Raw genomic sequence first — 15,965 nt, forward strand, 5'->3', positions numbered from 1 at the left:
TTCTACAGTCAATAACCCTTTTTTTTCATTTGTACTTGTGTGTACAGGTGTGTCTAAGTGTCATTATTTTGGTATCGACAGGTGTGTATTGTCTGTCAAGGGTCAAGTTGTTAGGTCAAGATGAAAGTATTGTCATGATGTCGCTGAATGTTTTGTCTGCTTCAGTTGATGTTGCAAGTGAAATGCCGTTTAGTAGATATCTGTTTGAGGGGGAGTTTGTGGAGGAGCAAAATAATGTTGTGGTGAGTTCGCTTTCATGTGTAAATTTATAGTAAAAACATTTGTTTTGAAATAATCAGCCCAATATCGTAGTTATACAGACGTAGTATCTTCATTTGAGCCAGTTTGCTACAGCAGGAAAAAAATCCTCCAGCAACAGAATACATTTTTCTTTAAGGCAAATCAAGTCTTACATTTCAAAGTGGAAATTACAAACTTGAAAATACTTTTTAAAGTTTGCATTTCCTTCTGTGCAGAGAAATTATCAGCAACAAAAGAGTGATCAAATTAGATCATACATTGGTATGGTCTTTCTGAATCCTGCAGATATAACATAGGCTAACATAAAATGATTTCTTAACTTCATGGCACTGGTTTATGTTTTAGCTTCCTAGGTTGAACATTTCTTTTTAAACATTTCTATTTACAGGGGTTACTTTGCAAACCAAGGGACAACCAACTTCTCTCTGAGGATAGTCGGTATCCGACGTGGAGGTGAGAAGGTGTGAATTTAGCACATTTTGTATTTCACTTGATGAACATTTCTGGATTATTTGTAAATGTACTGACTTGTTTTCACAGACTCTGACATCCGCAGACAGTACCTCCCTCAAATACCTCACCCACGCTGTGTGGATGGTGTTGAGCGGACTGTCCGAGCTCGACCAGCAGGTAACCAATTTCAGAATTGTACTTCATCAGACCAGATATATAGTTCCCACTGGGCACAGATGTAAATTCAATGTCTGGTTTTGATTTACATTTGGTTGAGTTGTCAACTAATGTGAATTCAATGGGAAATCCCGCCCAAACTTCTACCTCCTCGTTAAGGTACATTTCTCTCTTTCTCCTTTCTCTTTTTCTCTTTCTCTTTCTCTCTTTCTCACAGGTTTAACACCTAACAAACAATTTGTACTTTTTAAATGCACCTTTAACATAGACCAGGCCCTGTTGATACCTTTTCAGCACAACATTGGCTCAACCACTGGCACGACTAAATATTTTGATTTTATTAGCCCACACAGCTACTTTCAAGCCAGATTTAGGACCTCACATTGAAACTTATTGAGACCCCAACTGAAGTATAAAACAATCTTAAATGATTTACTTCGGCTTAGATACAAGCATCATAAAACCTCTAACACGATAACTCAACTTATCCTTTTGGCTCAAATTGCCCCACTCTCCCCTATGTAGATTTTGGATACATATGGAGTTTACTGGTCATCTGTGTTTTGATACAAGCCTCTGATCTGATTCAAACAATAGGGATTAAATTATCATTATATCTAATGGATGTTGGAAGAATAATTCTGTCCTAACTGCTACAAGATAAATTGGAGTCCCACCTCACAAGAAGCAGATTATTTTAAGGCTTTTATTGTAGCTTTCAATAATATTAATACAGTTGCCTATGTGATAGTACTGATTGTATATTCATCAGAATTGAAAGAAGCATCTTGAATTATGGTAAATTACAAGTGCCAGTAAGTAATCCAACTCCAGGTGCAATATTCACTATAGCCCACTAGAGGACAGCATGGCTTCATGAACTGGTCTTTGTTCACAGTTTTGGCTAAGAACATGATAACCTGTTGCATTAATGGCATGTACTGAAACTGGAATGACACGTTAATCAATGTTTGCATATCTAGTCTCACAATGCAGGCAGGTGATGCATGCTTGCCTCATTTCCTGAGGCCATTTTCCGGGGAAAGCCTGAGGGTGCTGTCTTTTTGACTGTTCCTGTTTCCTTCTTTGCCAAACATTTTGTAGTCTGAAGTTTAACAAAACAGAACTCACAATAATCTTTCAAGCCTGATAGATACAAACTATATTTTGGCCCGTAAGTCCTGTAATTGCAGATATTCCCATTCGAAATCTAAGACAGTTCTAGAAAACAGATAACTTGCAAAGGGGTAGGGAACACCCGTTAGAGTTCACTTGCTGTGCAGTTCTGTATCTCCTGTGGAAAGTGTTATGGTTCATGGTTAATTGTTGCCTCATTCTTCTCCCATTGCATAACATCCACTAAGTGCTACTGCTGAAATACTACACACTGTAAAACATGTTATAAACAAACGTTTAAACTGCTAGCCCCCCAACCCCATCCTGTAGTCTTAACACACTCGTAAAATAGCTAATAAAAGAGCTAATGTCTTAAAACAGGAGGACTAGTCAATTGAAATTAGACCACAGATGCATTCTTATCGTGCTGGAAGCAGGGAGTCCTGACAAAGAAGTCAACAAAAAATATTTGGACGATTTCACAGGTGATTTTAGCAAAAAAAAAATGCCTTTTTTTCTTTCATATGTCATGTTTGAATGGACTTTACTTAGCTCCAACAGCATTCGACTGAAATGCATTTAGGCAGAGGCAGAGGTAATATCCTGATGGTGAAATGTGACTACGCATATCAATCACATTCATATTGTGATAATGATGAATGCACAATATATCGCCCAGCCCTAATGCAGATGGCTTATGTTGTAAAGCAAGGGCGACGATTCCATGCCCTCATAAAGATCCCAACATAAATCCATATCTACATCATCAACTCACACTGAGTCAATGTCCCCATTAAGCTACCAAAATGATATTTTCATGGGCAAACTGAATTCAGAATTCTTTAATAGGCCTGCCACAGTTTCTCCTTTTTCCAGCGTTGTTCGTAATTCCCACTCAAAGCTTGCCTTCCTCAACCAGTTTGTTCAGGCCATTGCAGATCTTGGTGAGATTAGGCCAGAGTGGGCCGCCGGGGGTGTAGAGGTTGGTCAGTAGGTCTGGGTCAGAGTAGTGGTTGAAGACATGCCGAATACGTCCAAAGGATTTGGGTGTCAGGTGTTTCTCCACGAGCTTCAGCAAGATGTCCCTACAATCTGTCAGAAGCTCCATCATGACAGCCTTATCAAATGTGAACTCCACCTGGGCCAGAGGGATGGCAAATAAAGTATTAGTGACAGCACAGTAGTAATTACAGTTCTTAGAACAGCTGTAATCACCATTTAAGGTGCTAGTTTATGGTATTGGCTTCAGGATATAGACTTTTGTAAGTCCCCTTAGGATTTTGTCCAGATAGTTTGACATTTTAGTAGGTATAATCAATGACTGTAGGGAGATGTCAGTTCTATCACGCATGCTTTAGGTTGGGTTAAACTAAGTCTTTGAAGAGTTCTGATGAATGTTCTGATGTAAAGTTACCTCCTGGAAGCTGATTGTCGTCATGACCCCCTGGTGCAGCTTCTTCTTGAAGTCCTGAGCCAGGCTGAGCTCCTCTTTACTGAAGCGGTTGTGCCGAAAGAGAACCCCCACCTTTACCACCACCTTTACCAGGTCCTTGACCACCTTTTGGGCCTCTGTGCGGTTTCCAGAGTGTTCCTTGGAGATGCGGTAGAGCTCGTCCAGGATTTCGCTGCTGGTGTCGTCAATTAACATCTGCACCATGGATTTGCTGGCCATGTGGCTGAGGATTTTCTTCTGGGCCTTCATGGCCATGTCCTTAGAGCTGAAGGACTCCATTTTGACTCTGGGAAGGAATTAGAGTTGATGAGACAGAATAAATGGGTTAAGTGAAATATCTCATTGTCTGGTCCCAGTCCTGTTAGTTCACTGATGTACGCTGGTTTTCTCTGTCAAATTACCTTTATACTTTTACTGTAGTGGGCTAAATCTGGTCACACAGAGTGATTCTTGGTAGTCTTAAACAAATCTACTTTAAAACACAAAAGTATACACTTCACACACATGGTTATGGTCGTAAAAAAAGACAACTGTACCATGTCAGATATACAGTTGAAATGTATTACATTTTGAGTTAATGGCCCAATATTACATCCTATATATCCTGAACAAAAATTTAAACTCAACATGTAAAGGCACAAAAAGCATATTTCACTCAAAAATGACAGGATAGTCTATCCACCTGACAGGTATGGCATAGCAAGAAGCTGATTAAACAGCATGATCATTACACAGGTGCACCTTGTGCTGGGGACAATAAAATGACACTCTAAAATATGCAGTTTTGTCACACAACACAATGCCACAGATGTCTCAAGTTTAGAGGGAGTGTGCAATTGGCATGCTGACTGCAGCAATGTCCACCAGAGCTGTAGCCAGAGAATTGAATGTTAATTTCTCTTCCTTAAGCTGCCTCCAACGTCGTTTTAGAGAATTTGGCAGTACATCCAACCGGCCTCACAACCGCAAACCACGTGTAACCACGCCAGCCCAGGACCTCCACATCCGGCTCCTTCACCTGCGGGACCAGCCACTAGGACAGCTGAGGAAACTGTGGAGCATTTCTGTCTGTAATAAAGATATTTTGTGGGGAAATTGGCTGGCCCTGGCTCCTCAGTGGGTGGGCCTATGCCCTCCCAGGCCCACCCATGGTTGCGCCCCTGCCCAGTCATGTGAAATACATAGATTAGGGCCTTTTTCAATTGACTGATTTCCTTATATGAACTGTAACTCAGCAAAACCTTTGAAATTGTTGCATGTTGCGTTTTATTATTTTGTTCAGTATAGTATAAACAAAGGAGCAGTTCGAGGATAAAATGAACTAATGTCAAAAATGTTGGCATATGACCTTGTTCCTGATGACATATTCCCTCTATGATCTTCTGAATAGCTCATCATGTAGCATTGCACAGTACATAAAGTACTGTAATTGTAGGAGTGTGTATGACCTGTTATTGCAGGGGTTAACATCGCTTCACTCAAGGTCCAGTGGCACAAATGGATAAAAGTGCAAACAATCATCTAATTTCTCCCAGAAACGGGTGTCTCCTCAATAAGTAAATGTGGTGTAATCTGTTGGATCTTCTATTCCTCAGGGGATGTTTTCAATGGAACACTCCATGACTCTGCATGGTTGCTCGGATACCAACAGGAAGTGTGATAAGCATGTCACATCACCCAGCCTTTGGAGCTAAATGGTTCTGATACCCTGAAGGGTAAAAACCTTTGTACAGTAGAGGACGTCTAAGATACATTGCAGCTGCCAATTTACCTTAAATGCACTGACTCTGTCATAGGTGTGTTTGACATAGTCTATGGTAAAAGGGTAATTAACCAATTGCATCCGTTATGAAGACCCACTTTGCAACCAGTCAGCTCCATGTTACTTCAATAATCTGTGTGAGAATGAGAGGGGATTCCGGACTGTGTGTATTATCACCTACTCATACGTGGTTATATAAACCGTAGCTAGGACTTTCATGTTGACCACATACGTTAGAAACCGCGAACAAAGATAAAACCAGACACGTAATGAAGTAGGTCAGATAGGTGGGGAAATCACACTGTAAACTCACTTGCGTATCCCTTCAAGTTTGCATAGCTAATGGTTACGCTTCTGGGTTTGCACTTAATGTACATTTTCCACACCCATCAGCATCTGCCTGTTTTGCCCGCTAAAAGTTACAGATACTGTATCAACTTATTTCCACCCTCTTCTGATTTGAATAGACCCTGATAAAATCAGCAATGTGGACCTCAGGTGGGACTCTATTATCATTAACATGTTGATCACTTACAGTGCCCTCCGTAATTATTGGGACAGTGACCCATTTTGTTGTCATTTTGGCTCTCTACTCCAGCAGTTTGGATTTGAGATTATACAATGCCTATGAGGGTATTTTCATCTTTATCAGGTGAACTGTTTAGAAATTACTGCACTTTCTTTACGTACTGACCCCATTTTAGGCAACGAAAAGTATTGGGACAAATTCAGTTATATGTGTAATTAAAGTAGTCAAAAGTTTAGTATTTGGTCCCATATTCCTAGCACGCAATGATTACGTCAAGTTTATGAATCTACAAACTTGTTGGATGCAATTTGCTGTTTGTTTTGGGTGTGTTTCAGATGATGTTGTACCCAATAGAAATGAATGGTAAATAATGTGTCATTTTGGAGTCACTTATATAATATGTTTTTTTTAAACACTTCTACATTAATGTGAACGCTACCATGATTACGGGTAATCCGGAATGAATCGTGAATAATGATGAAGGAGAAAGTTACTGAAGAACAAATGTCATACCTCCCCAAAAATGCTATCCTCCCCTGTTAATATAAATGGTGAGAGGTTAGCATGTCTTGGTGGGTATGATACAGTATTTGCTCATCTGTAACTTTCTCACTCATCATTATTCACGATTCATTCAGGACTATCCTTGATCATGGGAGCATCCATATTAATGTAGAAGTGTTAAAAACATATTATATTCTTATTTCCAATCAAATTTATTCAAAAATGACACAATACAATATTTACCATTACTTTTTCTATTGGGCACAAAATAATCTGAAACACAACCAAAACAAACAGCAAAAATGTGATTTAATCATTGTATGCTAGGGATATGGGACCAAATACTAAACTTCAGACTACGGGGGGGGGGGGGGGGGGGGGGGGGGGGGGGGGGGGGGGCTATGGACAGAAAGCGCTGTGATTTCTAAATGGTTCACCCGATATGGATGAAAAAAAATACCCCCAAACAATTAAAAGCTGACAGTCTGAACTTTAACCTCATAGTCATTGTATCATTTCAAATCCAAAGTGCTGGAGTACAGCATCAAAACAACAACACAAATGTGTCACTGTCCCAATAATTACAGAGAGTTAAAACTTGGGGAACAGTTCAAATGTTGAACTGCATTTGCACACCTTCCTCATGTGTGATTCCTTGAAACAACCTACATGAAAGCTGACTTACTTCACAAGTCTGGCTGTTTTGTTTCAAAATGTGTTGCACCTTTTTACGGAAGTGTCTGACTTCCTGTGTGAAACAGTCATAAGATGGAGACATTGAAATGAAATAGAAGAAGTTGGCTACCAGTGCCTGTATGCTGTAACTGTCTTCCTTCAAACAGTGAAGGTCTAATTTCCTGTTGGGTCAATGTAAGCTAAAGCTAACAGAGCTAATAGTTAGCTGTCTGAGAAACTCATAACACGTAGGCTGACAATTTCAATTTGCAACATGACCTTCTGTGTTGGTGTCCTCCTGGAGAAACTTGTTTCCAAGTGTTTCAAGTAGAAATCAAATCTTACACAAAATATATTGGGCAATTAAATGTGAAGTAACGCCAAAAACAACAAGCAGTTAATTATTCATGGCCTGTGCTCGACTTGGAAATGGGAGATGTTTGGTTGCCTTGATTGGCTGATGCCTAATGATTTTCAACAACAAGTGACTGGTTTAGGCATCTAATGATTTTCAACAAGTGATTGGTTTAGGCATAGGGTTAGCCAGAAGCACATGGGTAGACCATACTTCAGGTCTCAAGAAAGCAGTAGCATGCTAACTTGTTCATTCGCTACACATACTGTATCTATTGCCTTGAATGGGATCATAGCTGAGATCATGCCTATGGACACCCAGTTGCATTGTCAATGTTTGGATAACCTCAAATTGAATGTGTTTAAATCAGCTTTTACACAATGACTCAGCCCCTAAGTTTAGTTGTAGGTCACAGCTGAACAAACTGACAATCTTTTTTCTTCTTCATCCTTTTACACCAAATTTATTCAGTTCCACAAAGTTCATATTTTCAACTCATCCCCTTGAACTTGTATCTCTTGTTCATATTCAGACCTACAAAGGCTGATTAACTCTGATATCTACCACAATCCCCCACCCCTTTACACAGGATGTTTTGATACAGATGTATGATCTTAATTTGATCACCCTGTTGCATAACTTCCCTGCAATTCAGGATATTTCAAACTTGTAGTGTATTTGAGGTTTGAAATTCCACTTAAAAATGTCAGACTTGATTTCCCCCGTACAAGTATCAACCCCTCCAAAAATGTCCATTCATTTCAATCCACATAGTAATTCACATTTCCTGTTGCTGCAAGATAATTTCCCTGCTCTAGCAAACTGGCTCAAATGAAGATCCTACATCTGTAAGAGACCCAAGGAGCTTGAGGATATTGGTGCATACTATAATGATCTGTTTCCTTCCACGATATTGGGTAACTTTAAAGTGGAGCAATCAAATGTAATATACTAGAATAAGCATAACAATCCCAAAAGCGCACGTACAAACTCACAAACGTATACACACGCACACACAGTTGCCCACAGAGTTATTTTTAAGCTACTAGAAAGCTATTATCACTCTTTTCCCTCCAAGGTTTTGTCTTTGTCTTGTGTTGTCTTTAAGTGGCTCTGATAATCACAGACGTGGTCATTGTCGCTAAACCGATGGGACTAAAAATATGACCTCATATTTTCCATGCATTCTCCACCTCTAGCAATGTAGCCAAGCACCCACTCTTTAAAAAGAGGTTTGACATTATGGTTAATGTCTTACATAAAACTGAGGCTGTGGAGTTTAAACAATGCTGTTTTGGGGCATAAATGTCTGAGCTCATTTGAAGGCACATGGCTGCACTGTACACTGACTCACAGACAAACGTTTGCTTATACACAAACACACAAGTATGCACAACAACACATACACTCACACACTGCGTGCTAGCAGACACCCGTAGACTTCCAGTGATTGCGCTAACGCTAGTTAGCATTGGCTCACAAAACTACCTCTAACTTCACAAACCACACATCATCTTCCACGGAAATTACAGTGCTATGACATGCTTACCTGAGTGCCTATGGACCCTTGGCTCCAGATAGACTCAGTGCTCCTGAGTCAGATGATAAGTCTCCTAGAGGAGGATTCACATAAAGGGGTTGGATGATCACAGTGCCCTCTCGCTATACCGACCACCCTGTCTCTGCCTACCTCAGAAGCCTCTCTCTCTCTCTCTCTCTCTCTCTCTCTCTCTCTCTCTCTCTCTCTCTCTCTCTCTCTCTCTCTCTCTCTCTCTCTCTCTCTCTCTCTCTCTCTCTCTCTCTCTCTCTCTCTCTCTCTCTCTCTCTCTCTCTCTCTCTCTCTCTCTCTCTCTCTCTCTCTCTCTCTCTCTCTCTCTCTCTCTCTCATATATATCAGTGCAGATGAATGAGGAGAGGAAGCAATGTAACACTGTTTAGACACACCCCTACAGCACATTAGGCAAGTTTTTTTAAAACCCTGAGCTAAAGTATCAGCATGCAATTACTTCAACAAAGGCCCTAAACCACTAGATTGAACATAAACTGTGATCCTCCAAGATGAAGTATTTTTGTGTGATTTCTCAGCTCATTGGTGCATTACTTTGATGTTGTATTGAGTTAACATTTGTCACATTAAAGGTAGACTCAGGAATATGACTACAAAGTGGGGCGACTTCCTGCTTTCAGCCATCAACAACAACAGAATTCTACAGAATTCAAAATCTGACAAGACTTCCGCTATTGTCCCTTCCAAATCTGTGCCTTCTCTTGAGGCATGCCCATATTGAGGAGTAGTAACCGTGGCAGTGATGGCAGATTTTGAATTGTGTTGTTAATTTCTGTAAGCAGGAAGTCTCCCCACCGTGTATGAAGATGTCCTATTGTTGAGTCTACATTTAATTTCACTCTCCCTTGTGCAGTTACACATCATTATTATAGTATGCGTCTACCAGTAGATGGCAGTGGCCTTCTTGGTCTGAGCACTGATATTCACTTCTCCCCGTAATTTCCCTCCGGTATTCAGGATGATTGAATTGAGCCTACCCAATAAGCTGTGTCATCAGAAAACAACCAGCTGTTTCAGAATGTGTTAGGTATTGATGGACATATTTTGCTTACCTCAGATTCAAGTATTAAGTTGATTTGACTTTAGAGCACTGTGGTCCCAACAGTATGTGCTTCAGTGTCTATACTTTCTATACAAAGTCCACTAGGGGCCACTGTTGCTCTTTAGAATCCTCCACTGACTTTTATGAAACTGAAAGCAGGGGTGTAGCGTACCTCTACTGCTGATGCTAGATCTGTTTATTCCACCAATACTGTGACATTTGGCAAAGAGTTCAAAGCCTCAAAAACTGACCCCAAACCAGAGTTCTGGGCACTTGCTCATCTGCAAGAATACCCAGGTTGGTCATTTTTGGGGAATAACTGTTCAAGGGGATTCTAGCACAGTGTGGTACAGACATTGGTAAAGGTGTAGAGCAGAGGTTAGGGAACAGGACTTGAGCCAGGACGTCAGCCAGTCCTGAGAGGGTAGCTGGCGCCAAGAGAGAGAACTATTAGGCCGCACATCTTGAGCCTCCATAGTCTGTAGTCATTCCACCCCAGTCTTGCTACAGTATAAATAAAGGCACCCTATGACTATGCGGGTGTCTGCTAAGCAGCAATGTAACCAAGGCGAAGAGGTGATTAAAAAACGCTCAATTCACAGGAACTTCATGGCTCCATTTTGCACTTCTTCCCCATTGTTTGAACTCCCCCATACTCACAGGAGGTTTGACATCACACATCTTTGTAGCTTCAAATTCATACACTGTTTTCATGTTGGATTTGCCTTTTTTTGCCAGCAAATCTGTTTGAAGTGACTCAAATGTTACTTGGGCAACATCAATGGACATGGTTTGATGTGAATAAAACGATTATACTATACATTTTTGAATCACACACGCTAAATGACCAAAACTATGTGGACACCTACTTGTTGAACATCTCATTCCAAAATCACGGGGCATTAATATGGAGTTCGTTCCCCCTTTGCTGCTATAACAGCCTCCACTCTTCTGGAAAGGCGTTCCACTAGATGTTGGAACATTGCTGCAGGGACTTGCTTCCATTCAGCCACAAGAGTGAGGTCGGGCACTGATATGGATGATTAGGCCTGGCTCGCAGTTAGTGAGTATTGCAACCGAGGACAGACAATTTTTGTGCGCTACACGCTTCAGCACTCGGTGGTCCTGTTCTGTGAGCTTATGTGGCCTACCACTTCGCGGCTGAGCCGTTGTTGCTCCTAGATGTTTCCACTTCACAATTATCATCGCTTACAGTTGACCAAGGCAGCTCTAGCAGAGCAGACATTTGATGAACTGACTTGCTGGAAAGGTGACGGTGCCACGTTGAAAGTCACTGAAAGTCTGATGCCAATGTTTGTCTATTGAGATTGCATGGATGTGTATTCGATTTTATACACCTGTCAACAACGGGTGTGGCTGAAATAGCCAAATCCATCAATTTGAAGGGGTGTCCACATACTTCCGTATATTGCATGATTCCCAGTTTTCAACATCCTTCATAAGTTACCAACATCCTTCATGTCTTTGTATGCATTTTTCATGTTCTGCACTTGAACCAGTTGGATGTGGATACAGTATATTTCCTTGTTCCCAGGTCTATGTGATGACAGATCTCAGATTGACAGGTGATCTGGAGTGGATCCACTATCAGGGTGGTGTAGTGTCCTCTTAGCAGCACTGTCTCTTTGGCCAGCTGTGCCAAGCAAGCCACAGAGGAGGGCATGTGAGATAATCTGTTAGCTTTGGGCAGGTTACTTTTTTAGCCCCTTTGCACTGTCAGCTGCCTGTGTTCATCCTCTGTGTCAGAATGTACTGTAGCGTCTGTCACCACCCTCACTCTCTAGCTCAACTGCCAGGGAATCTGATAGAGGATGGAGTGTCAAGATAATGGTCAAGGTGGATTGTAGAGTTTCTGATACAGAGACACAGAAACCCTAACACTTGGAATCTCCCCCCTCTCTCTTCCTCTCTAACTCTCTCTCTCTTCCTCTCTAACTCTCTCTCTTCCTCTCTAACTCTCTCTCTCTCTCTCTAACTCTCTCTTCCTCTCTAACTCTCTCTCTCTCTCTCTCTCTAACTCTCTCTTCCTCTCTAACTCTCTCTCTTCCTCTCTAACTCTCTCTCTCTCTCTCTCAAACTCTCTCTGTCTCTTTCTTCACACTCACACCATTCATTTCTCTCCCAGACACATTTCTCTCCCAGAGTGAGTGACAGCTGGTCTATGTGTGTGTGGGCGAGTAGATGTGGTCACAGCAGACCTTCCACATGCAGCACTTCTGTTTCAGGAATCAGGACTAGCAGCTAACCTGAGAGGCTGCCAGGGCAGAGTGGAAAAGGGGAAACGTGGAGATGGAGAAGGAGGAGAGCTTTTTTGCAGGGGGAACTACAGCTGATACCTTGGCATTCCTTGGAATGATGGCACAGTACTGAACCCAGCCAACAACGGGGGTTGTCTAGGATTGTGTGTGTAAGAGGAGCAGGGGGAATAGAGGCCAAATGAGGGAGAAGATATGGTTGTGTGTGTGCGTGGATGTGTGCGTGCACGTTTGTATGTGTGTGTTTGTGTGCACACAGATGTTTTCGAGAGGGCATATTTGTGTGCATGTGCGTTAATCTCTGTATGGCAGATGAATCCCCCTATGATCAGTAATGTATGCACTTTACACTCCCCAAAGAATCTCAGTTATACTGACACTCCTCTCAGCTTCCCCTTCTTTATGGAAACCCTGAACAACACTTCCTGCCAGCCCCAACAGTCCTGAGTGACTGGAGGAACACTAGCGATGCAGTGTTTCTATTTTAATTAGGTCTGCTCTGTCAAACTACTGCTGTTGGCCTGAGTAAATAAACACGGTATCTGAAACAGTCTAGCCCCACTGGGCACAGGCATCAATTCAATGTCTATTCCACAACGGTTCAATGTAATTTCCTTGAAATGACCTGGAAACAACGTTGATTCAACCATTGTGGGCCCCACATAATTGAATGTTTCCTTAACATTCTCAAATTGTTTTTGGCCTAACACATTTTTCAGCAACATATTAAAAAGTAACACATGAAAAACAACTAACACTTTGGTAATGATTCATTTAGGACACATAAGAGGAAGCATTCCTTTTTAAATTCCCATTCGATGTGACGTACTATCCTATACACTGGTCAGTTTGGTTAAAAATATGTTTGTAAATGTTGCAGCAATGTTCTCTATAAGACTGATCAAAGTGGCAAGGAAGCTACAGTATTCACAACAATGTCCAGACATCATTTTGCAACCCTTTGCAAACATTCTGCTAACGTTCAAAGACCTACAGCTTCATCACCCTGGAGGAATATGGAGCAAATAAAATACCCATTCATCCTAGACTTGACAGGTTCTCCATGAGGTAGCTCTGACAGGTAAGGCGTTGCTGACATGCTCCTCTGCCTGCCTTGCCTACACACACAGAAAGGGATTTTCTATAAAGTGTAGAGAAGCTCACTAGCCAGTGTGTAAATGCCATTTCACACCACAAAGGCTACAGCCTGAGCTTGAGGGAAAGGGGGAGACAGATGAGGTGTGTGTGCCTGTGTCTCTCTCGCTCTGTGTGTGTGTGTGTGTGTGTGTGTGTGTGTGCTGGTAGCTCTTCGCTTAAAACAGCTGTTCAGGCTAACTGGTCTATTTCCCACTTCCCTCCTTCCCAATTCGATATGGCTTGCCAATCCATCCAGGCCCACAGATAGAAAAGTCCTTTTCATTTTAGAAAGACTGCCGGCAAGACTACTTTAACTTCAGCAACCAGTGCTGCACTCAATATAAAATAACACTTACCCTGACTCTCCTCCGCTGCCTCTCATGCAACCACACCTGCAGGTGACTGGAAAGAGGCCAGCACTCCTCCTGTGAGCGTAGAGAATACGATTTAACTAAACAAACAATGCAAGAATACAACAGCCTTTATGGAAGAGCTTAAACGCTAAGTCTGTGGGGGATGAGAGCGACAAACGAAGACTCAAGTACTACTGTATCTCTGAGCTCTTTAGTCCAACATATCTCCTAATTACCATATCTTTATCTAAAAAAAACAACAATAAAGGAATTATTAAGGATCTTAATTAATTGGGAATAAGATGTGGGTGTGGGGTGGAATGCTGTAATGCTGTATTCACAAGGAGAAAGCCAACTGTCCTTCCCATAAGCGAGCCCATTATTTTAGGAGAGAACATGGCATTCAACATATTAACCCTCGTGGACTTATGGTTTATGACTGAGTCATACTGAAGCAGACTCATTCTTAAGGCCTGAAGGCTACAACTCATTCATGCAATGAATCGATTGAGTAAGTTCTTTCCAAAATAATGTCAACAAATAGCCAAGACAAGTGATAGCATTCTGCATTGCCTATAAACTGTTTGAACAAGCTGATCAGTCAGAATTAATCCGATATTAAATGTGTGAGTTGAAACAGATGATACCATTTAAAGCTTGCAGTTTGTTTGCTGTAGCTGGGCTGCATACTGAAAAAGGGTTTGGAGCAGATTGACACAACTGAACATTGACGGTTCCAGCTCCACATAACCGGTGTGACTGCAGTGAGGCTCTGACAGTTTCAGGTGTTTGGCTTCACATCTCCACGTGTCCTTTCTTTTCTCCCTCACACTTCCTCTCTTTGCGAAACAGATGAGGTTTTTCAGGGCTGTGGAAATGTCCCGTCAGCCACTGCCTCACCAAAGGCGCTTGTGTTCATGCGAGGCGAGAAGGAGTTGGCTCTACCACCACGGCAGCTCTCGCCTCCTTCTCCTCCTCCCCCGTCATTCCTATTTGTCCCATCCCTTCAAACACGACAGCGGTGCTAGCCACAGACTAATTTTGGGCTTTGAACATCCCTGACGATGTGCTCCTTCTTAATTGATAACTGAGATGTTTGTTTGGGAACCGAAGAGGGAGCGTGTAGGGGGAGCCTAAAAGAAGGCTTTGATTTCACTTCCATGCAGCGTGTCACGAATCTGACACCAGATTACTCACAGTGTCTCGTCTGTTTGATAAGGAGCATAATCATTCCGCCTCAAGATCCCCACCAACAAAGCGAGAATGGGTGTCAACAGGAAGAAGTCTGGAGGGAGGAATCAGTTAGGCAGAGGGAAGCAAAGATGCTATTTACACTCCGTCAGTGTTTACATATGAAAGGAAGCTTTAAAAGACTTTGCTGGCAAACTTTGATGCCTCGTGGGAAGATGATAGCGATGATAGGTCCCTGGAGAGAGAGAGTGAGGCAGGAGATGTGTTCATTAAGATATATGACTAAGCTTTTGAGTGACAGTGACTTTGAATGCTCAAGGGAAAATCGAAAGCGCTAAAGAACTTGAGGAAAGACAGACACAGTTGAGGAACTTCAGCTATGTCGAGGAAGAAATGCACCCAAGGCCACAGACCTTGAGATTTGACAATATCCTTGGTCTATTCCTCAAGTTCTCAAATTATTTGGAGAAAGTTCCATCTGGAGACAGTTAGTATACTTATTCCAGGGAACTACCTAGAGTGATTAGAACAATTCTAGATTTTTTTGTTTTTGTCCGTTTTTTTTACAGACATCATGATTCCAGTGAACATTCTCTTAGCATTTTGTCTGAACCTTTCAAAGCTGATAGCCTACATGAAAACACAGGGTTCTCCATTACAACAAACATTTAAAAAAGTATATTTCTCTTATTCGCCTGCTTCCTCCCTTCTTGTTTTGAGAATCTTGGCACGCCCCCAATCTCCTTATGATGATATGCTTTTGTTTTTTTGCCCTTCGGCGTGTCCCCCGGTAGCAGGCCACCATCAAATTCTCATCTCACTTCCTCCCATTCTTTACCTAGCATCCTCCGTCCTGTTTAGTTTCCTGCTCTGTGTCTCCTCAAGCCTGGCCTTATCACCAGACGTGTGAACTTCTGGACATTTGCAAACAGCACCTTTGCTACCATCCAACCCCCTGCAATTTGTGATCATTCTTTCAGAGGCATGCCATGGCACTGAATATAATTCCAAGTTCCTTCCTCTTTCAACGAGGCCAGGATGTCAGGGTTCATGGACAATGGGCAATCACTTGTCAGAATGTTTCTGGGACAGCATCAGAGTTCTCTGAGGGAAA

The 15,965-nt window shown here is 41.9% G+C and overlaps 1 protein-coding gene across 1 annotated transcript; it reads right to left on the reverse strand.

Annotated features, from left to right (window-relative positions):
* Positions 1-1,582: 1,582 nt before the first annotated feature.
* On the reverse strand, positions 1,583-9,006 carry LOC110488307 (tumor necrosis factor alpha-induced protein 8-like protein 2). The gene is made up of 3 exons (XM_021560495.2): positions 8,835-9,006; positions 3,422-3,746; positions 1,583-3,145 (listed from the first exon to the last, which is right to left on the reverse strand). The coding sequence occupies exons 2-3, from the start codon at positions 3,737-3,739 to the stop codon at positions 2,903-2,905; spliced, it is 561 nt and encodes a 186-aa protein (XP_021416170.1). The 5' UTR covers positions 3,740-3,746; positions 8,835-9,006; the 3' UTR covers positions 1,583-2,902.
* Between the last annotated feature and the right edge of the window lie 6,959 nt (positions 9,007-15,965).

Source organism: Oncorhynchus mykiss, chromosome 32 (genome assembly GCF_013265735.2).
Source record: "Oncorhynchus mykiss isolate Arlee chromosome 32, USDA_OmykA_1.1, whole genome shotgun sequence".
Lineage (NCBI taxonomy): Eukaryota > Metazoa > Chordata > Actinopteri > Salmoniformes > Salmonidae > Oncorhynchus > Oncorhynchus mykiss.

Bases quoted from the DNA above. Each gene is read 5' to 3' on its own strand.
- LOC110488307 (XM_021560495.2), bottom strand. From the start codon at position 3,739: ATGGAGTCCTTCAGCTCTAAGGACATGGCCATGAAGGCCCAGAAGAAA. The intron at 3,146-3,421 runs GTAACTTTACAT...CCTCTGGCCCAG, and splicing joins CGACAATCAGCTTCCAGGAG to GTGGAGTTCACATTTGATAA.